At 49.7% G+C, this 23405-nt stretch overlaps 2 protein-coding genes across 2 annotated transcripts in view; one reads left to right on the top strand and one right to left on the bottom strand.

Annotated features, from left to right (window-relative positions):
• Positions 1-23405, top strand: part of LOC140427619 (ribosomal RNA processing protein 1 homolog B-like) — a 944136-nt gene that overhangs the window by 350751 nt on the left and 569980 nt on the right. The gene's annotated exons all lie outside the window — the stretch shown is intronic.
• trappc10 (trafficking protein particle complex subunit 10) overlaps positions 1-23405 on the bottom strand; it is a 160838-nt gene that overhangs the window by 129546 nt on the left and 7887 nt on the right. The window contains exons 2-5 of the mRNA XM_072513026.1: positions 21967-22048; positions 7556-7691; positions 2032-2228; positions 737-932 (exon numbers count right to left, since the gene is read on the bottom strand). Coding sequence (XP_072369127.1) covers positions 737-932; positions 2032-2228; positions 7556-7691; positions 21967-22048 — 611 coding nt within the window. The remainder of the gene's footprint in view (positions 1-736; positions 933-2031; positions 2229-7555; positions 7692-21966; positions 22049-23405) is intronic.

The raw sequence follows: 23405 nt of genomic DNA, 5'->3' as shown, positions 1-23405 counted from the left end.
GGAGGGGCGAGGGAGGTGGAGGGGCGAGGGAGGTGGAGGGGCGAGGGAGGTGGAGGGGCGAGGGAGGTGGAGGGGCGAGGGAGGTGGAGGGGCGAGGGAGGTGGAGGGGCGAGGGAGGTGGAGGGGCGAGGGAGGTGGAGGGGCGAGGGAGGTGGAGGGGCGAGGGAGGTGGAGGGGCGAGGGAGGTGGAGGGGCGAGGGAGGTGGAGGGGCGAGGGAGGTGGAGGGGCGAGGGAGGTGGAGGGGCGAGGGAGGTGGAGGGGCGAGGGAGGTGGAGGGGCGAGGGAGGTGGAGGGGCGAGGGAGGGGGAGGAGCGAGGGAGGCGGAGGAGCGAGGGAGGCGGAGGAGCGAGGGAGGCGGAGGGGCGAGGGAGGCGGAGGGGCGAGGGAGGCGGAGGGGCGAGGGAGGCGGAGGGGCGAGGGAGGCGGAGGGGCGAGGGAGGCGGAGGGGCGAGGGAGGCGGAGGGGCGAGGGAGGCGGAGGGGCGAGGGAGGCGGAGGGGCGAGGGAGGCGGAGGAGCGAGGGGGAGGAGCGGATGCCAGCCGGACTCTGGGTCACGGTGCGGATGCCAGTCGGACACTGGGTCACCGTGCGGATGCCAGCTGGACTCTGGGTCACGGTGCGGATCCTGCACCCAGCAAAGCTGACTGACCCTCAATCCCTTCCTCCTAATGCCCGATAAAGTGAAAAATATGAAAATGAATGCTGGAAAACTGAGCCCATTGCCGATCTTCCTACCTGAACCATGAAATATTCACAGAAACTCCAGCCAGATTCAGTCCTCTGCTCCCTCATTGTTCTCATCTCATCCTCAAACTTCCCCAGATTCTTGGTAAAGGACATTAGCAGCAAAGTCCGGAGCTTGGAGAAGAAAGTATTCCAGGATTCCTGAGTACGTGAAGAATCCTTCAGTGGATCGGTCAGCACCACACACCTGGGAGAGAGAAGTCACAGGGAGACAACGAACCTGGTCAGGAAGGTCAGGTACCCCCTCCCCGCCCAGGCGCCCCCTCCCCTCCCCGCCGCCCCCTCCCCGCCCAGGCGCACCCTCCCCGCCCAGGCGCCCCCTCCCCGCCCAGGCGCACCCTCCCCGCCCAGGCGCACCCTCCCCGCCCAGGCGCACCCTCCCCGCCCAGGCGCACCCTCCCCGCCCAGGCGCACCCTCCCCGCCCAGGCGCACCCTCCCCGCCCAGGCGCACCCTCCCCGCCCAGGCGCACCCTCCCCGCCCAGGCGCACCCTCCCCGCCCAGGCGCACCCTCCCCGCCCAGGCGCACCCTCCCCGCCCAGGCGCACCCTCCCCGCCCAGTATTTGATTGGGGGGTGGGGGGGGGGGGGGGTGGGGTGTAAAGACTGAGGAATTGTCACCGATCGGGAGCGGGGTGGGGGAAGAAAGAGGTTGAGGAGTCATCTCTAAACAGGATTACGGAAAATCCTAAAGCGTTTTATACATATGTAAAGAGCAAGAGGGTAGCCAGAGAAAGGGTTGGTCCACTCAAGGATATTGTAGGGAATCTATGTATGGAACCAGAGGAAATGGGAGAAATACTGAATGATCCTTTGCCTCAGTCTTCACCAAAGTGATGGACTTGGTGGACGAGGAGTATAGGGTAGAGTGTGCACTCTTTCCTCGAGTAGGAGAGTCACGTACTCGGGGACATTGGTTTAAAGTGCGTGGGGAAAAGTTTAGAACAGATGTGTGAGGCAAGTTTCTTACACAGAGGGTGGTAATTATATGGAACGCGCTGCCCGGGGAGGGGGTGGGAGCAGGTACGGTAGCGGCATTTAAGGGATGTCTAAATATATGAATAGGGTGGGAATGGAAGGATTCGGACTCCGTAAGAGCAGACAGTTTTAGTTTAGTCGGGCAGTATGGTCGGCGCAGGCTTGGAGGGCCGAAGGGCCTGTTCCTGTGCTGTATTGTTCTTTGCTGTTGGTTTTGGGGGAGGGGGTGGCGGGGTGTACTGACTGAGAAATTGTTCCCGATCGATGTTGGTTGGGGTGTACAGATGGAGAAAGGATGAACTCCCTCTACCTGTCGCTCTGCTTGTTGCAGAAGTCATTTCTGATCTTATCCACAATCGACGTTCTTGGGAGAATGTTGGTCTTGTTCTTTTTCTTGGCATCACTCTCCACAACAACAATCAGCCAATCAGAGCTGCTGTAAGCTTTTAAAATATTTTGCCATTTTGTTATGTCGTCTTTTGCTGTTGCTTTGTAAGCCTCTGTGTCCTTCAAAATTCAAAAGAACATGTCTGAACACAGCACAGGGACAGTCAGACACAACCCACAACACAGCACAGGGACAGTCAGACACAACCCACAACACAGCACAGGGACAGTCAGACACAACCCACAACACAGCACAGGGACAGTCAGACACAACCCACAACACAGCACAGGGACAGTCAGACACAACCCACAACACAGCACAGCGACAGTCAGACACAACCCACAACACAGCACAGGGACAGTCAGACACAACCCACAACACAGCACAGGGACGGTCAGACACAACCCACAACACAGCACAGCGACAGTCAGACACAACCCACAACACAGCACAGGGACAGTCAGACACAACCCACAACATAGCACAGGGACGGTCAGACACAACCCACAACACAGCACAGCGACAGTCAGACACAACCCATAACACAGCACAGGGACAGTCAGACACAACCCACAACATAGCACAGCGACAGTCAGACACAACCCATAACACAGCACAGGGACGGTCAGACACAACCCACAACACAGCACAGCGACAGTCAGACACAACCCACAACACAGCACAGCGACAGTCAGACAAAACCCTTAACACAGCACAGGGACAGTCAGACACAACCCACAACACAGCACAGCGACAGTCAGACACAACCCATAACACAGCACAGGGACGGTCAGACACAACCCACAACACAGCACAGGGACAGTCAGACACAACCCACAACACAGCACAGGGACGGTCAGACACAACCCACAACACAGCACAGGGACGGTCAGACACAACCCACAACACAGCACAGCGACAGTCAGACACAACCCACAGCACAGCACAGGGACAGTCAGACACAACCCACAACATAGCACAGCGACAGTCAGACACAACCCACAACACAGCACAGGGACAGTCAGACACAACCCACAACACAGCACAGCGACAGTCAGACACAACCCACAACATAGCACAGGGACGGTCAGACACAACCCACAACACAGCACAGCGACAGTCAGACACAACCCACAACACAGCACAGGGACAGTCAGTCACAACCCACAACACAGCACAGCGACAGTCAGACACAACCCACAACACAGCACAGGGACAGTCAGACACAACCCACAACACAGCACAGCGACAGTCAGACAAAACCCATAACACAGCACAGCGACAGTCAGACACAACCCACAACACAGCACAGGGACGGTCAGACACAACCCACAACACAGCACAGGGACAGTCAGACACAACCCACAACACAGCACAGGGACGATCAGACACAACCCACAACATAGCACAGGGACGGTCAGACACAACCCACAACACAGCACAGCGACAGTCAGACACAACCCACAACACAGCACAGGGACAGTCAGACACAACCCACAACATAGCACAGCGACAGTCAGACACAACCCACAACACAGCACAGCGACAGTCAGACACAACCCACAACACAGCACAGGGACAGTCAGACACAACCCACAACACAGCACAGGGACAGTCAGACACAACCCACAACACAGCACAGCGACAGTCAGACAAAACCCATAACACAGCACAGCGACAGTCAGACACAACCCACAACACAGCACAGGGACGGTCAGACACAACCCACAACACAGCACAGGGACAGTCAGACACAACCCACAACACAGCACAGGGACGATCAGACACAACCCACAACATAGCACAGGGACGGTCAGACACAACCCACAACACAGCACAGCGACAGTCAGACACAACCCACAACACAGCACAGGGACAGTCAGACACAACCCACAACATAGCACAGCGACAGTCAGACACAACCCACAACACAGCACAGCGACAGTCAGACACAACCCACAACACAGCACAGGGACAGTCAGACACAACCCACAACACAGCACAGGGACAGTCAGACACAACCCACAACACAGCACAGCGACAGTCAGACACAACCCACAACACAGCGACAGTCAGACACAACCCACAACACAGCACAGGGACAGTCAGACACAACCCACAACATAGCACAGGGACAGTCAGACACAACCCACAACATAGCACAGGGACAGTCAGACACAACCAACAACACAGCACAGCGACAGTCAGACACAACCCACAACACAGCACAGCGACAGTCAGACACAACCCACAACACAGCACAGCGACAGTCAGACACAACCCACGACACAGCGACAGTCAGACACAACCCACAACACAGCACAGCGACAGTCAGACACAACCCACAACATAGCACAGGGACAGTCAGACACAACCCACAACACAGCGACAGTCAGACACAACCCACAACACAGCACAGGGACAGTCAGACACAACCCACAACACAGCACAGCGACAGTCAGACACAACCCACAACACAGCACAGCGACAGTCAGACACAACCCACAACACAGCACAGGGACAGTCAGACACAACCAACAACACAGCACAGGGACAGTCAGACACAACCCACAACACAGCACAGCGACAGTCAGACACAACACACAGCACAGGGACAGTCAGACACAACCCACAACACAGCGACAGTCAGACACAACCCACAACACAGCACAGCGACAGTCAGACACAACCCACAACACAGCACAGCGACAGTCAGACACAACCCACAACACAGCACAGGGACAGTCAGACACAACCCACAACACAGCACAGCGACAGTCAGACACAACCCACAACACAGCACAGCGACAGTCAGACACAACCCACAACACAGCACAGGGACAGTCAGACACAACCAACAACACAGCACAGGGACAGTCAGACACAACCCACAACACAGCACAGCGACAGTCAGACACAACCCACAACACAGCACAGGGACAGTCAGACACAACCCACAACACAGCGACAGTCAGGCACAACCCACAACACAGCACAGGGACAGTCAGACACAACCCACAACACAGCACAGCGACAGTCACACACAACCCACAACACAGCACAGGGACAGTCAGACACAACCCACAACACAGCACAGGGACAGTCAGACACAACCCACAACACAGCACAGCGACAGTCAGACACAACCCACAACACAGCACAGGGACGGTCAGACACAACCCACAACACAGCGACAGTCAGACACAACCCACAACACAGCGACAGTCAGACACAACCCACAACACAGCACAGCGACAGTCAGACACAACCCACAACATAGCGACAGTCAGACACAACCCACAACACAGCGACAGTCAGACACAACCCACAACACAGCACAGGGACAGTCAGACACAACCCACAACACAGCACAGGGACAGTCAGACACAACTCACAACACAGCACAGGGACAGTCAGACACAACCCACAACACAGCACAGGGACAGTCAGACACAACCCACTACATAGCACAGCGACAGTCAGACACAACCCACTACATAGCACAGGGACAGTCAGACACAACCCACAACATAGCACAGCGACAGTCAGACACAACCCACAACACAGCACAGGGACGGTCAGACACAACCCACAACACAGCGACAGTCAGACACAACCCACAACACAGCACAGCACAGCGACAGTCAGACACAACCCACAACACAGCACAGCGACAGTCAGACACAACCCACAACATAGCACAGCGACAGTCAGACACAACCCACAACACAGCACAGGGACAGTCAGACACAACCCACAACATAGCACAGCGACAGTCAGACACAACCCACAACACAGCACAGCGACAGTCAGACACAACCCACAACACAGCATAGGGACAGTCAGACACAACCCACAACACAGCACAGCGACAGTCAGACACAACCCACAACACAGCACAGGGACAGTCAGACACAACCCACAACACAGCACAGGGACAGTCAGACACAACCCACAACACAGCACAGCGACAGTCAGACACAACCCACAACACAGCACAGGGACAGTCAGACACAACCCACAACACAGCACAGGGACAGTCAGACACAACCCACAACACAGCACAGGGACAGTCAGACACAACCCACAACATAGCACAGCGACAGTCAGACACAACCCACAACACAGCACAGCGACAGTCAGACACAACCCACAACACAGCACAGCGACAGTCAGACACAACCCACAACACAGCACAGGGACAGTCAGACACAACCCACAACACAGCACAGCGACAGTCAGACACAACCCACAACACAGCACAGGGACAGTCAGACACAACCCAGAACACAGCACAGGGACAGTCAGACACAACCCACAACACAGCACAGGGACAGTCAGACACAACCCACAACACAGGGACAGTCAGACAACCCACAACACAGCGACAGTCGGACACAACCCACAACACAGCGACAGTCAGACACAACCCACAGCACAGGGACAGTCAGACACAACCCACAACACAGCCCTCCCCTCTGGCACCAGCTCCTCACGCAGCCAGGGGGGACCGAGCAGAACTCAGTAACACCACCCACACATCAATCCCCCTCAATCCCACACATCAATCCCCCTCAATCCCACACATCAATCCCCCTCAATCCCACACATCAATCCCCCTCAATCCCACACATCAATCCCCCTCAATCCCACACATCAATCCCCATCAATCCCACACATCAATCCCCCTCACGCACTCCACAATGCCAGATTGCTGCAGAGAGAGGCAGCAGATGGTGACACATCACCAGCCCAGGGAAGGGGGGAGTAAAAGAAACGTGCTGCCCTCACACACCTCTCCTGTAATTGGGTTTGGCACCATGAATCAACAGTCTGGCTAGTGGTGATGCAGCAAGGCCGAGGAGGAAGGAATGAATGAATGCGGAAACCCTCCCTCCTTACTGAACCCATTTTCTCAGAGGCTTTGACAGGTAACATCAACGTGGGGAGAGAGGTCATTATCTGTTGGATTTGTGGGTGGCGCAGTGGTTAGCACTGCTGCCTCACGCCGCCAGGGACCCGGGTTCGATCCCGCGCTGGGTCACAGTCCGTGCGGAGTTTGCCCACATTCTCCCCGTGTCTGCGTGGGTCTCACCCCCACAACCCAAAGATGTGCAGGGCAGGTGGATTGGCCACGCTACATTGCCCCTTAATTGGGAAAAAAAGAATTGGGTACTTTCAATTAAAAAAAATATCTGTTGGATTTGCATTGATTGTCCACTCTGCAAAAATCACCATGCCAATTATTTTACTGATGGTCATGACGATTAGTTAACCCTTTGACAGAGTGACTCTTTCTCAGGTTAGGGATATGGAGTGTCACAGTTTAAACAGCTTAATGTGGACAAGCAGACAGGGTGACAAGAATTACACAGCCTGAACCATCCTGGTATCAGCAGTGGCCACCCATCCCACACACCGTGTCGACACACATCAGCATACTCACACAGCAGTCCGTCCAGAATATGTGCAGGAAGGGGAAGGTTAGGAGGGCTCGGTTTCCCTCCTTCGGTATCAGCTCTTCTTTAAATTGAACAAAATTTGCTTCAAGGTGGATCATCTTGGGTGGTCGCCCATAGGACCTGGAACACAGGCAGGAACATGATATGGAACATTCTGCTGCCTTTCCCTCCAGCCAGCTGAGAGGTGCCACACCTGGTCGCTCAGCCGAGAACTGCCAGATGGTCGCGAGCAATGGACACGGAGCCCAGGGCATCTCCCCTCATGAGCCATGGACAGGAGGCCCCGGCTGTCTGGAACTAGGGAACACAATTTAAAAATAAAGGGTCTCCCATTGAGGAGATTAGGAGCGTTGTCTTCTGCCAGAGCGGCCTTCAGACTGTGCAATTTGCCTCTCCAGGCAACACTGGAGGTTGGGTCACTAAATTTAGTCAAGACAGATTTTTGATCCACAAAAGAATCAAAGGAGCAGTCAGGAAAATGGAGTGAAGGCCAGACTCAGATCAGCCATGATCTCTCTCATGATCAGAAGACATAATGGAGAGAGCGTGCAAACTCCACACAGTCACCCAAGGTCAGGATCGAAGGTGGGTGCCTGGCCCATGAGGCAGCAGTGCTGACCACTGTGTCTCCTTTGTATTATAATAATACAATTATTATTTAATCATGGGCAAATGGTGAGACTGAATAAATGGTCACCGATGACCACATGATGGTAGTTTTGGAAGTTTCTGAGCAGTTTAAAAATGCCCAAAGGCTAGCACATCAAACCCCTGGAATGTGACACTCCTCCCATGGTCAAAACATTCCGGCCGAGCCAACAGGATGGATCGTTGGAAGGATGTCTGCAGCAGCCAGCACTGAACAAAGGCAGAGCTATGGGGACTCATCTCCAGTATTGCGACAAAGTTCCCTGCTCAAAGTACAATGGGGTTTAAGAAGGGGCCTCATTAGCTGAATATCTCAACCTGAAACCATCCCGACTGAGACAGAGGGCGGAGCGGGCGAGGTAAAGGAGCTCGGTGCTGGGACCCAATAACCAACCAGATTTGGGAAAAAAAAAATCAAGTATTGCGTTATCAGGCACCGGTTAAGTGATTGGTCGGTGAGTATTTTACTTGTTTTGCTCATTTTTCTTCAAAACATTGCGACAATTTATTGATAACAAAGGTTTTCTTCATAAGATTTTTGTAATAGCAGTAGTAAAGCTCATTGGAGGCTGTAGAGTTTATTAATTAATGTAAAAAAGATAAATAAATAAAACTAAAATAAATACCTAAAAAACAAGTCTGTGTAATTCAGAACCATCTGATTTTTTGTTGGTGGTGGTACTGGTGGAAATGAGCACAGTACATTGTAATATCTGCAACTATTATTCAAAGTTCTTTAAAAAAGTCATTAAACTAAAGTAATTAAAGAGCATAAGGAACAATGGTCGGACAGGTGTTATGTTGCTGCTGTGGAACGTGGGAACTTCCAGACGCCAAGGCCAAAACAAACACACCTGAAAACAGCTCGAGGAATTCTGGATCAGCATTATTGATGTACAAGCTGAAGTGCACACACTGCGGAACAGAAGGGACGAGGAGAACGAGCTGGGCACTTTGCTGTTGAAGGTCACACCTGTTTAATCTGTTTTTGTCAGTGGTGAGGGAGAGGAGGATGTGATTGTGAGTGGGGCGGACCAGACAGGAGTGGAGGGAATCGAGGCCAGCAAGGTGGATAAGCCAGGCTGGCCATGGCACCATAGTACAGAAACTGTTCAAGTGGGGGGAGCAAACAGGAATGATGTGGTAGCAGCGGATGAGAGTGAGTGTAAGGGTCCTTCCTGCTCCTTCTTGTTTATTCCCCGTCTATTCCCTTGTTTTCCTTTCTTTTATTCTTTACCGTTACATTTTTGATCCGTGGATGATTTATGGGCCTGTGTCTTTAAGGCAGGCTACCACTTTAATTCAAGCAGAAGAAAGCATTGGCGTGTGCCTTTAATTCAAACAGCAGGTTCCAGAAGGCTGTGCTGTTTCAGGCTGACGATTGGAGATTGGCTGGACTCAGTGATTGATTTGGCTGATGGCCAATGAATTGGCCAAAAAGGTTGTGTTCTGTCCGGTAACAGGTGGTGACTGGATAGTATTCCACTGGAATGTTTTTCAGAGCCACAAGGTTCACTTTTGATTCTTCAGCTTGGATGGAGGGTTCAAATTAATTTCTCTCCCAAAATATCCAGCTGCACCCTCTCCATGAGGCCACTGTGAGGGCTGACTCTTCCTCTCTCTCTCCAGCAAGACTCAGTGTCATTCTCTTGAGACTGGAAAGGCTTGAAGTCAAACCCTGGTCTGAAAGCAGGATTTGACGTTGAATAAAGAGTCTCAAGAAAGAAATAGGCCTCAGTCGGAGCCTTGAGTTGAGGGTCCAGTTTGATAAGAACGAGCAAAGTGCCTCTCCAGAAGGCCTGCTGCCTGTAAGTACCATATTGAATGGATAACTCTGCCAAGAAGACCAGCCATAACCAGAGGCTTTCATCAGCTAGCGTGCTGGGAGGAAAGCTTGCTACAGGGCCACCATTGGAAGCAAAGACTCTTATCTGTTACCAATACGCTTATTATTTCCCCCCCCCCCGTGTTTGTGTCTTGTGTGCACGGGGAATGGGTGGGACAGGGGATAATAGGTGAGCTTGGTTGTTGTCTAGTTGTAATTACTGCATATTGATATGATGTGGAAATGCCGGCGATGGACTGGGGTGAGCACAGTAAGAAGTCTTACAACACCAGGTTAAAGTCCAATAGGTTTGTTTCGATGTCACTAGCTTTCGGAGCGCTGCTCCTTCCTCAGGTGAATGTTCCTCACCTGAGGAAGGAGCAGCGCTCCGAAAGCTAGTGATATCGAACAAACCTGTTGGACTTTAACCTGGTGTTGTAAGACTTCTTACTGTGCATATTGATAGGCAGAGGGATCTGGGTGTACAGTTACACAGGTCACACAACAACATTGGCCGAATCGCACGAGTATGTACTGCACATCTTCAAACAACCGCGCAACCTCAAACAAATCATTGTTTGCAGCAAACTACCCAGCCTTCAGAACAGCGATCACGACACCACACAACCCTGCCATGGCAATCGCTGCAAGACGTGTCAGATCTTCAACATGGGTACGACCATTACACGTGAGAACACCACCCACCAGGTACGCGGTACATACTCGTGCGACTTGGCCAACGTTGTCTACCTCATACGCTGCAGGAAAGGATGTCCCGAAGCGTGGTACATTGGCGAGACCATGCAGACGCTGCGACAACGGATTAACTGACATCGCGTGACAATCACCAGGCAGGAATGTTCCCTTCCAGTCAGGGAACACTTCAGTAGTCAAGAGCATTCAGCCTCTGATCTCCGGGTAAGCATTCTCCAAGGCGGCCTTCAGGACCCGCGACAACGCAGAATCGCCGAGCAGAAACTTATAGCCAAGTTCCGCACACGAGTGCAGCCTCAACCGGGACCTGGGATTCATGTCGCATTATTCATCCCACACAATCTGGCCTGCGAAATCCTACCAATTGGATGGATTTGTTTATTGTCACGTGTACCGAGGTACAGTGATAAGTATTTTTCTGCGAGCAGCTCAACAGATCATTAAATACATGAGAAGAAAAGGGAATAAAAGAAAATACATAGTAGGGCAACACAAGGTATACAATGTAACTAGATAACACCGGCATCGGATGAAGTATACAAAGGGCAGCACGGTGGCACAGTGGTTAGCCCTGCTGTCTCATGGCGCCGAGGTCCCAGGTTCGATCCCGGCTCTGGGTCACTGTCCGTGTGGAGTTTGCACATTCTCCCCATGTCTGCGTGGGTTTCACCCCCACAACCCAAAGATGTGCAGGTTAGGTGGATTGGCCACGCTAAATTGTCCCTTAATTGGAAAAAATGAATTGGGTATTCGAAATTTATTTTAAAATAAAGAAGCATACAGGGTGTAGTGTTAATGAAGTCAGTCCATAAGAGGGTCATTTAGGAGTCTGGTAACAGTGGGGAAGAAGCTGTTTTTGAGTCTGTTCGTGCGTGTTTTCAGACTTCTGTATCTCCTGCCCGATGGAAGAAGTCGGAAGAGTGAGTAAGCCGGGTGGGAGGGGTCTTTGATTATACTGCCCGCTTTCCCCAGGCAGCGGGAGGTGTAGATGGAGTCACTGGATGGGAGGGAGGTTTGTGTGATGGACTGGGCGGTGTTCACTACTCTCTGAAGTTTCTTGCGGTCCTGGGCCGAGCAGTTGCCATACCAGGCTGTGATGCAGCCCGATAGGATGCTTTCTATGGTGCATCTGTAAAAGTTGGTAAGAGTCAATGTGGACATGCCGAATTTCCTTAGTTTCCTGAGGAAGTATAGGCGCTGTTGTGCTTTCTTGGTGGTAGCGTCAACGAGGGTGGACCATGGTGGGCAGCACGGTAGCATTGTGGATAGCACAATTGCTTCACAGCTCCAGGGTCCCAGGTTCGATTCCGGCTTGGGTCACTGTGCGGAGTCTGCACATCCTCCCCGTGTGTGCGTGGGTTTCCTCCGGATCCTCCAGTTTCCTCCCACAGTCCAAAGATGTGCAGGTTAGGTGGATTGGCCATGATAAATTGCCCTTAGTGTCCAAAATTGACCTTAGTGTTGGGTGGGGTTACTGGGTTATGGGGATAGTGACCTTGGGTAGGGTGCTCTTTGCAAGGGCCGGTGCACTCGACGGGCCGAATGGCCTTCTTCTGCACTGTAAATTCTATGATGACAGATTTTTTGAGATGTGCACCCCAAGGAATTTGAAACTGCTAACCATCTCCACCTCAGCCTATTGTCGTGTGAGTACCTTTAAGACATGGATGTTTAAGCAATGTACCTTTAAGAAAACAGTGATGTCAGAGAGTGGGTGGGGCTGAGCTCAGGTCAGCCATTTTGCAGTTTAGTTTTGCAGTTTGGAGGAAAAGAGCTGGGAGTGTCTGTGTTTGCAGTGAGCTGGATCTCTGCCATGAAAGACTATCTCGGAAGCATTTGGGTGATCTAAACTCATAATAGTAAAACCTTTAACCTGATGTGATTCTGTTTAAAGGTGTTAAGTCTCTTGGAAGTTTGAAGGAACATTTTAAGGAATTATTTACTGTTGCAATATTTTCTGAGTTATCTTTGAAGTAAGGGTACAAGCTCAATATGGGGAAGAGCGAGCTGTTCGTAGTTCAGCTCGGGGACCAAGAGAGGGGGATTGGCGAGCTCCCACTAAAAAGGGCGGAGAGGAGTTTCAGATATTTGGGGGTCCAGGTGGCCAGGAGCTGGGGGGGCCCTGCAGAGGCTTAACTTTACAAGGCTGGTGGAGCAAATGAAGGAGGAGTTCAAGAGGTGGGACGCGTTGCCGCTGTCCTTGGGGGGTAGGGTGCAGTCAATCAAAATGACGGTGCTCCCAAGGTTTTTGTTCCTGTTCGAGTGCCTCCCCGTGTTTATCCCGAAGGCTTTTTTCAGGCGGGTTAACAGGAGTATAATGGGGTTTGTGTGGGCGCGAAGGACTCCGAGGGTGAGAAGGGTGTTCCTGGAGCAGAGTAGAGATGGGGGGGGCTGGTGCTGCCCAACCTCTGTGGGTACTACTGGGCCGCCAATGCGACGATGGTGCGCAAGTGGGTGATGGAAGGGGCTGCATGGAAGAGGCTGGAGACGGCGTCCTGTGTGGGTACGAGTCTGGGGGCGCTGGCAACGGCGCCGCTGCCGCTCCCTCCAAGGAGGTATACCACGAGCCCGGTGGTGGTGGCGATCCTCAAAATTTGGGGGCATTGGATGCGGCATGGGGGAGGAAGTTGGGGCCTCGGCGTGGACCCCATTACGGGGGAACCACACATGACCGGGACAAGGATGAGCCGGTTCTTTGGGGGTGAGGACAATTGTGTTAGGTGCTCAGGGAGCCCAGTAAATCATACCCATATGTTCTGGGCATGCCCAGCGCTGGAGGAATTTTGGAAGGGCGTAGCGAGGACAGTGTCGAGGGTGGTAGGATCCAGGGTCAGACCTGGCTGGGGGCTCGCAATATTTTGGGTGGCAGAGGAGCCGGGAGTGCAGGAGGCAAAAGAGGCCGGAATTCTGGCCTTTGCGTCCCTGGTAGCCCGGCGAAGGATTCTCCTTCAGTGGAAAGATGAGAGGCCCCCAAGCGTGGAATCCTGGATCAGCGATATGGCAGGGTTCATTTAATTGGAGAGGGTGAAATTCGCCTTGAGAGAGTCGGTACAAGGGTTCTTTAGGCGGTGGCAACCGTTCTTAGACTTTCTGGCAGAACGCTAGACATTGGCAGCAGCTCGGGGGGGGGGGGGGGGGGGGGGGGTTACTTTATTTTTGTTTATGTTATTTACACTGGAGGGTCTGAGGGGGTGTATACACCTGTTGTGTTAAGTCGGGGTGTTAATGTTAATTTATTATTTATGTACGGGGGGGGGGGTTTGGGGGGTTGCTTTTTTAGATTGTGTTTTGTACTTAACCCTGTTGGGTTCTTTTTTTTTTCTCATTTTGTTATTGATATTTTATGAAAACTTTTAATAAAAATTATTTTATTTTTTTTAAAAAGGAAAAACAACAAATCCATTAAAGGGAGAGGTTGGTTGAACTCCATGATACATTTTGGGGTTCTGAAAAGCCTCGGCCATAACAATTGGGGGCTCGAGGGGGATAAAAGTCTATCTATTGGATTGGCTTTTGTGAACTTAAAGACAGGGAAGGATTGTTGCTTTTCCGGTGTGGTATTTTAGTTTAAATGGGGAGAGTGTCATGAACAATGGCTCTTTCAGAGGCTCCGAAGTTTTTGGGGGTGGAGAATGTCGCATGTACTACCTTACAGACAGAAACGAAAAGCAGACTGTTCGATTTGGCAAGAACATTGCAGTTAACATTACCTGACAAAATGCGAAAAGATGAGGTAATTATGGCGGTGGTTAAGCATTTAAAGTTGCCTGAGATAGAGTTTGACTCATTGGAAATGGCAAAAATTCAGTTACAAATTAAACAAATGGAACATGAGAAAGAATTAAAGCGGCTTGAATAAGAGAGTGAGAGAGAGGAAAAAGAAAAGGAGAAGAAAGGAGAAAAGAAAGAATAGCCCTAGCAGAACAAAAAGAAAAAGAAAGGGAGATACAGATCAGGGAAAAAGATAAAGAGAGGGAGTTTGAACTTCAGAAAATGGCCATGAAACATGACAATCAGTTAAAATTGGCAGACGTAAAGGGAAACGTACAGTTGGAGGATAGTGATGAGGATAGTGAGAAAGAGCGTCAGAGTCGAAGGCTTGGTGGGAATCTATTTAAATATGTCCAAGCATTGCCAAGGTTTGACGAGAAGGAAGTGGAAGCCTTTTTCATTTCATTTGAGAAGGTAGCTAAACAAATGAAATGGCCACAGGACATGTGGGTGTTACTGATTCAAACAAAGCTGGTAGGTAGAGCTAGTGAAGTGTTTGCATCACTACCGGAGGAGGTATCTGGAACGTATGAGGAGGTGAAGAAATCCATCATAAGTGCATATGAGCTAGTGCCTGAAGCTTACAGACAAAGGTTTAGAAATTTAAGGAAAGAATTTGGTCAAACGTACATGGAGTTTGAAAGGCTCAGAGTAATTTTGATAGGTGGATAAGGGCTTTGAAAATAGACCAAACGTATGAAGTTCACAGAGAAATTATACTTTTGGAGGAGTTTGAAAATTCAATTCCTGATGTAGTGAGAACTCATGTGGAAGAACAGAGGGTTAAAACTGCGAGATTAGCAGCAGAAATGGCAGATGATTATGAAATAGTTCATAAATCAAAGATTGATTTCCGACATCAGTTTCAGCCGGTGAGGGATAGAAACTGGGGACATGAGAAATACTCAAGTGGTAAAGGTAAAGGTGATCTGATGAGAGACAATAAAGAGAGTGTACCTCAGAGTAAAAAAGAAATCCAGGAGGGTGGAAAATAAATGAAAAATTGCAAATGTTTTCACTGTAATAAACTAGGCCATGTAAAGTCACAGTGTTGGTGGTTGAAGAAAAGCACTGGGAAGGCTGATGTGGTAAAACAGGATGAGACAGTGCGTTTGTTAGAGTGGTAAAGGAAAGTCTAAGGGAAGCGAAGGAGGTGCAAACGATTGTACAGCCTGTTCGAGAAGTAATTGTTAAGGTGCCAGATGTATTTAAAGAATTTACTTGTGTGGGTAAAGTTTACTCATGTGTATCAGGAGGAGCAGGTAAAGTCGTCACAATTTTAAGAGATACAGGGGCTGGTCAATCTTTAATTATGTAGAATGTTGCCAGAAAAGGTGGTGATATATGAAATTCAGGGTGAGAGGAGTCGTGTTCCATTATATAAGGTAAGGTTGGAAAGTCCAGTGAAGAGTGGTGAAGTGGTAGTAGGAGTAATAGAGAAACTATCTTGTCCAGGAATACAGTTTATCTTGGGTAATGATATAGCTGGATCGCAGGTGGGAGTGAGGCCTACTGTGGTTGATCAGCCAGTGGAAAATCAGTCAACTGAAGTGTTGAAGGACGAATATCCTGGGCTTTTTCCGGATTGTGTAGTAACAAGGTCGCAAAGTCACAGGTTAAGACAAGAGGAGAAATCAAAGAGTGAAGATGAAGTTGAAGTGCAATTATCAGAAACGATTTTTGATCAGATGGTTGAAAAAGAACAAGAACAGGTGGAGGATGAGGCGGATATTTTTAGTTCAGGAAAATTGGCGGAGTTACAACAGAAAGATGTAGAAATAAAACGGATATATCATAAAGCACATACGGAAGAGGAATCTGAGAGTATACCAGAGTGTTATTACCATAAAAATGATGTCTTGATGAGAAAATGGAGACACGTACATATGCAGGTGGATGAAAAGTGGGCAGAAGTTCATCAAGTAGTATTGCCGGTAGGGTATAGAAAGGAGGTGTTGCGAGTTGCACATGAGGTACCAGTGGGAGGTCATTTGGGAATAAGGAAAACTCAAGCTAAAATCCAGAAACATTTTTATTGGCCTGGACTACATAAAGATGTAGTTAAATTTTGTCAATCATGTCACACATGTCAAGTGATAGGGAAACCTCAAGCAGTGATAAAACCAGCGCCCTTAATACCCATTCCAGCATTTGAGGAACCTTTTACAAGTGTCCTAATCGATTGTGTAGGACCGCTTCCTAAAACAAAAAGTGGGAATCAATATCTTTTGACTATAATGGATGTGTCTACTAGGTTTTCAGAGGCCATTCCAGTACGTAATATTTCAGCTAAAAGGATTGTGGAGGAGTTACTTAAATTCTTTACTAGTTATGGACTACACACAGAAATTCAATCGGATCAAGGAACAAATTTTACTTCAAAGTTATTCAAAGAAGTTATGGATAGCTTAAGAATAAAACAATTTGAATCAACTGCGTACCATCCAGAATCGCAGGGAGCGTTAGAAAGGTGGCATCAGACAATATTGAAGGCATACTGTCAAGATTATCCAGATGATTGGGATAAAGGAATTCCATTCGTATTGTTTGCGATTAGGGATGCACCTAATGAGTCTACCAAATTTAGTCCTTTTGAACTAATTTTTGGTCATGAGGTAAGAGGACCACTTAAATTGATTAAGGAAAAATTGGTGGGTGAGAAATCGGAAATTACATTATTGGATTACGTGTCAAATTTTAGGGAACGATTAAATAGAGCAGGTGAATTGGCTAGACAACATTTGAAAGTTGCACAAAATGTGATGAAACGGATAGCGGCCAAGAAATCCAAAGTTCGTAGTTTTGCCAGTGGAGATAAAGTTTTAGTATTGTTGCCAGTGGTAGGGGAGCATTTAAAAGCAAGGTTTTGTGGACCGTATCAGATTGAAAGGAAATTAAGTGAGGTGAATTATGTGGTAAAAACACCAGATAGAAGGAAGACTCACCGAGTGTGTCATGTGAATATGCTTAAAAGGTACTTTGAAAGGAAAAGGAGAGAAAAAGGAGGTTTTATTGATTCTAACTCAAAGTGACGAACCAAATCCAGATGACTGTGAATTTGACATACCTCAAATTAAATTGGAAAATGAGGGTGTTCTTAAAAATTGGGATGAATTGTTAAGTTACCTTCCAGAGGAAAAACAAACTGACCTGAAAGAGTTATTGATATAACGTGGGCAAGTTTGTACAGACAAATTGGGAAGTACTAAAATGGCTATACATGATGTAGATGTGGGAAATGCTGTTCCTATCAAACAACATCCATGTAGACTTAATCCTTTAAAATTGGCACAGGTTAACAAAGGGATTGAAAGTATGCTTAAAAATGGCATAATTGAAGTGGGTTGCAGCCAATGGAGCTCACCCATAGTGATGGTACCTAAACCAGACGGTACCCAATGGTTGTGTGTGAACTATAGAAAGGTGAATGCAGTTACAAGAACGGACTCTTATCCTGTCCCACCATTGAAGGATTGCATGGAGAAAGCGGGACAATCTGCTTTTATTTCCAACTTCCAGACATGGAAAGAACATTTAAAACATCGTATGGAGTTCTTCGATCGACTTCAGGAGGCGGGTTTGGTGAGGAACCTAGCCGGAAGTGAATATGGAGAAGCCCGAATCACTTTCCTTGAGGAGTTTCCGATGCCCTCAAGACAAAGGGAAATAATGCGATTTCTTAACATGAATGGGACTGTACTCATTGGAGTTTAGAAGGATGCGAGGGGATCTTATTGAAACATATAAAATTATGAAGGGAATAGATAGGATAGATGCGGGCAGGTTGTTTCCACTGGTCGGGGAAAGCAGAACTAGGGGGCATAGCCTCAAAATAAGGGGAGGTAGATTTAGGACTGAGTGTAGGAGGAACTTCTTCACCCAAAGGGTTGTGAATCTCTGGAATTCCTTGCCCAGTGAAGCAGTTGAGGCTCCTTCTTTAAACGTTTTTAAGAAAAAGATAGATACCTTTCTAAAGAATAAAGGGATTCGGGGATATGGTGTACGGGCCGGAGAGTGGAGCTGAGTCCACAAAGATCAGCCATGATCTCATTGAATGGCGGAGCAGGCTCGAGGGGCCAGATGGCCTACTCCTGTTCCTAGTTCTTATGTTCTTATATTTGATCGAACCTTTGTGCAAATGTTTTGTGGCATTACTCCACTGATGGACTTGCTAAAGAAACATCAAAAATTTCAAGGGACAGCGGACTTGAAATGAAATGAAAATCGCTTGTCACAAGTAGGCTTCAAATGAAGTTACTGTGAAAAGCCCTTAGTCGCCACATTCCAGCGCCTGTTCGGGGAGGCTGGTACGGGAATTGAACCATGCTGCTGGCCTGCCTTGGTTTGCTTTAAAAGTCAACTATTTAGCCCAGTGTGCTAAACCAGCCCCTACTTTCAACAGGCATTTGACTGCCTGAAAGCTATGATCACCAATGCTCCTGTATTGGAGAATTGCAAGGGACTCTGTGGTCAGATTGAATTAAAGTATCTGATTCTGAAGAGAAATGCCGAGGAGTAGAGGAATGGATGGATCGTGCAGAGACTTTGTTCAAAGAAACTGTCAATCGAGAATGATTTCGGTTGGAGGAAGAAGAACAAAGAAAAATGGACTATATTATTATGCCTGTTTGCGTGTGTTGTTTTTTTTCAACGTAAAGGTATATTTACTGTGTACATTTCTTAGTGGATGGTGCAAAAGTGAAAAATGAAACCATCTTGAAGTTGATGATTTATTTATTTTTCTTGGGGTGGTGTCACGCGAGAGTGCCTTTAAGACATGGATGTTTAAGCAATGTACCTTTAAGAAAACAGTGATGTCAGAGAGTGGGTGGGGCTGAGCTCAGGTCAGCCATTTTGTAGTTCAGTTTTGCAGGTTTGGAGGAAAAGAGCTGTGTGTGTCTGTGTTTGCAGTGAGCTGGATCTCTGCCATGAAAGACTATCCCTGGATCATTTGGGTGATCTAAACTCATAATAGTAAAGCCTTTAACCTGATGTGATTCTGGTTAAAGGTGTTAAGTCTCTTTGAAGTTTGAAGGAACATTTTAAGGAATTATTCACTGTTGCAATATTTTCTGAGTTATCTTTGAAGTAAGGGGTGTTAAGAGATCAATGTTTATTTAAGACGTTAAATTGAGTTCATGGAATAAACAGTGTTTTGTGTTTAAAAACCCACGTGTCCATAATTGTAATCGCACACCTGGGGAACAAGCCGTGTGCTCGGAAAAGCAACAAATACATTAAAGGGAGAGGTTGGTTGAACTCAACGCCTCGCCCGTAACACCACTGATGCTGACAGGGGTGTGTACAGTACTTTGCTTCCTAAAGTCAATGACCAGCTCTTTAGTTTTGCTGGCATTGAGGGAGAGATTGTTGTTGCTACACCACTCCACTAGGTTCTCTATCTCCCTCCTGTATTCGGACTCATCGTTATTCGAGATCCGGCCCACTATGGTCGTATCGTCAGCAAACTTGTAGATGGAGTTGGAACCAAGTTTTGCCACGCAGTCGTGTGTGTCCAGGGAGTAGAGTAGGGGGCTAAATACACAGCCTTGCGAGGCGCCGGTGTTGAGGACTGTTGTGGAGGAGGTGTTGTTGTTCATTCTTACTGATTGTGGTCTGTTGGTCAGAAAATCGAGGATCCAGTTGCAGAGTGGGGGTGTCTTGGCTTGAGACAATTCACACCTCTTTAACCTGGGATTACCCGTCTCTGGATCTGTAAAGACTTAATTACCTGCAAATGCTCGCATTCTAAGCATTATCTTGCATCTTTGACTTTGTCTATCTATATATGTTTCTGGAACCTACCTCTTCATTCACCTGAGGAAGGAGCTAGTGATTTGAAACAAACCTGTTGGACTTTAACCTGGTGTGTAAGACTTCTTACTGTGCCCACCCCAGTCCAACGCCAGCATCTCCACATCAGGTATATTCTGAGCATTGATCACCTCTCCATCAACACCACCCAGTGCCACCTGCATCCCCTTTATTTATATGGTGTGTCTATTTAAACATCAAGTGAAATCTATTATAAATAAAAACACTTACAAACATTAACCCTAACTCAAATGTTGGGCAACTGAACTCTTTCCTAACACGGTACCATTAGCGCTAGAGGACAAAAGCGCCTCTGAAGGCATTGCCTGTCTTATCAGTGTATAGTCCTCACTCAGGCAGTGAGAAAACTGCCTTCAGACAGTCTGGAAAAAGCAATAGTGACTGATCTCTGCTGGGATCGGTCATTCTGCGTGGTGTGCACTTTGCAAAAGAGAATCCAACCCTGTCCTGACCAAGATTGAGCCATTTTGGAATGTACATTTCCAAGAAAAAATAAGAAAAAGCTTCCAGTGGTAACTTTTCTTTTCTTTGCAGTGGGCGCCGTTTGTTGCTTAAAGCAGGACAAAGGATACCTTTGGGATGGCACGTTGGTTAGCACTGCTGCCTCACAGCGCCAGGTTCCCAGGTTCAATCCCGGTCTCGGGTGACTGTCTGTGGAGTTTGTACATTCTCCCCGTATCTCGTGGGTTTCCTCCGGGTGCTCCGGTTTCCTCCCACAAGTCCAAAGACGGTCAAGTTAGATGGATTGGTAAGGCTAAATTGCCCCCAGTGCCCAGGGATGTGCAAGTTGGGTTATGGGATTACAGGGATAGGGCAGGTGGACATTGGCGCACCGCTCATTCGAAGGATCAGTGCAGACTCAATGGGCCGAGTGGCCTCCTTCTGTACTGTATGATTTAGGAAACAGGCCCTGTAAATCCCACCGGGGTGTGGGGGGCACACAGGCCATGTGTGTGGCGGGGGGGGGGGCGCACAGGCCATGTGTGTGGCGGGGGGGGGCGCACAGGCCATGTGTGTGGCGGGGGGGGGCGCACAGGCCATGTGTGTGGCGGGGGGGGGCGCACAGGCCATGTGTGTGGCGGGGGGGGGCGCACAGGCCATGTGTGTGGCGGGGGGGGGCGCACAGGCCATGTGTGTGGCCGGGGGGGGGGGCGGGGGGGTACACAGGCCATGTGTGTGGCGGGGGGGGGGGGGGGGGGGGGGGGGGGCACACAGGCCATGTGTGTGGCGGGGGGGGGGGGGGGCACACAGGCCATGTGTGTGGCGGGGGGGGGCGCACAGGCCATGTGTGTGGCGGGGGGGGGGGGCACACAGGCCATGTGTGTGGCCGGGGGGGGGCGCACAGGCCATGTGTGTGGCCAGGGGGGGGGGGGGGGTGGTACACAGGCCATGTGTGTGGCCAGGGGGGGGGGGGGGGGGGTACACAGGCCATGTGTGTGGCCGGGGGGGGGGGGGGGGTACACAGGCCATGTGTGTGGCAAAGGCAGCCACCAGCGGTTAGAGGCAAATGGTTAATGGCTGTGGGAACGAGTCTGGGGCGGTGCAGCCTAACCCCAGCCAGCAAATATTCCGAGGTAGAGAATAGAAAACTCGAGTCGGTACCTTCTCCATTCCATTGGCTCCCGAGGAAGTTGCTGCATGAGTATAGAATAAACCGAGGAAAATATAGCCTGATCACCCGCACCTGGGGAGAAAAAACACGGAGTTAAAGCCGAACACTGCAGTTGCAGGAAATCGGAAATAAAAACTCATCAGTTCTGGCAGCATCTGTGACGACGGAAACTCTTCAGCAGAGGAAACGGAGTCTCTGAAGAAACGCCTGTGAACTCGGTTTCTCTTTCCAAGGATAGAATCCTGGGTCACAATCTCCGCTAGTCAGACACAACCTCACCATAGAATTTACGGTGCAGAAGGAGGCCATTCGGCCCATCGAGTCTGCGACAGTGCTTGGAAAGGGCATCCTACCCAAGCCCACGCCCTCCGCCCTAACCCCGTAACCCACCCAACCTTTCTTTGGACACTAAGGGCAATTTATCATGCCCAATCGACCTAACCTGCACATCTTTGGACTGTGGGAGGAAACCGGAGCACCCGGAGGAAACCCACGCACACACGGGGAGAACGTGCAGACTCCGCACAGACAGTGACCCAAGCTGGAATCGAACCTGGGACCCTGGAGCTGTGAAGCAACAGTGCTAACCACTGTGCTACCGTGCCGGCCAACAGCCAGCAGCAAGCTGGTAAAGCCTGTGCCCCCAGGCCGAGTGAAATTGCCAGCTCATGCTCAAGTCACAAAGCTCGGGTGGAACAGAGGGAGAGCTCCACACAGCTCACTGTTATAAACCCCCGACAGGAAACCAGAAGTTGTGATTGATCTGCCCACTCAGCCTTGGGATACAAGGCAGGACACTCCCAATCTGAGAACATGATGCACAGATGAAACACATTCAGAGATTCAACCCAGTCAAGATATTCTACTAAAGACGGCATCACAATCTACAACTCACTCCCAGGTATTTGTTATTCCACATATGAGCCCCAGGAACCCCTCGTTAGATTCCAGTCTGTAACTCACTCCCGGACATTTGCTATTCTGCATGTAGAATCATAGAATCATTGTACTTCGCTGGTGGTCTAGTGGTTAGGATTCGGGACTCTCACCGCCCCGGGTTCGATTCAGTGTCAGGGAAATAGCATTCTACCCACGTCAGAGTGCTGTTCAGAGACTACAGCTCTGCCTTCAACAACAAGACATAACCAATCTCCGCAACCTTGGACTGGACTCCTCCCTGTGCAGCTGGATCCTCAACTTCCTCACCAACAGACCACAATCTGCCAGGATAGGCAACAGCCCCTCCTCCACAATAGTCCTCAACACCGGGCCCACAAGGATGCGTGCTCAGTCCTCTACTGTACTCCCTGTACACACACGACTGTGTGGCAAGATTTAACCCAACTCCATCTATAAGTTTGCGGATGATACGACTGTAGTGGGCCGCATCTCAAACAACGATGAATCAGACTACAGGAGGCAGATAGAT

This window comes from Scyliorhinus torazame, chromosome 8 (assembly GCF_047496885.1).
Source record: "Scyliorhinus torazame isolate Kashiwa2021f chromosome 8, sScyTor2.1, whole genome shotgun sequence".
NCBI lineage: Eukaryota > Metazoa > Chordata > Chondrichthyes > Carcharhiniformes > Scyliorhinidae > Scyliorhinus > Scyliorhinus torazame.
This window is presented reverse-complemented; position numbering and strand designations above follow the sequence as displayed.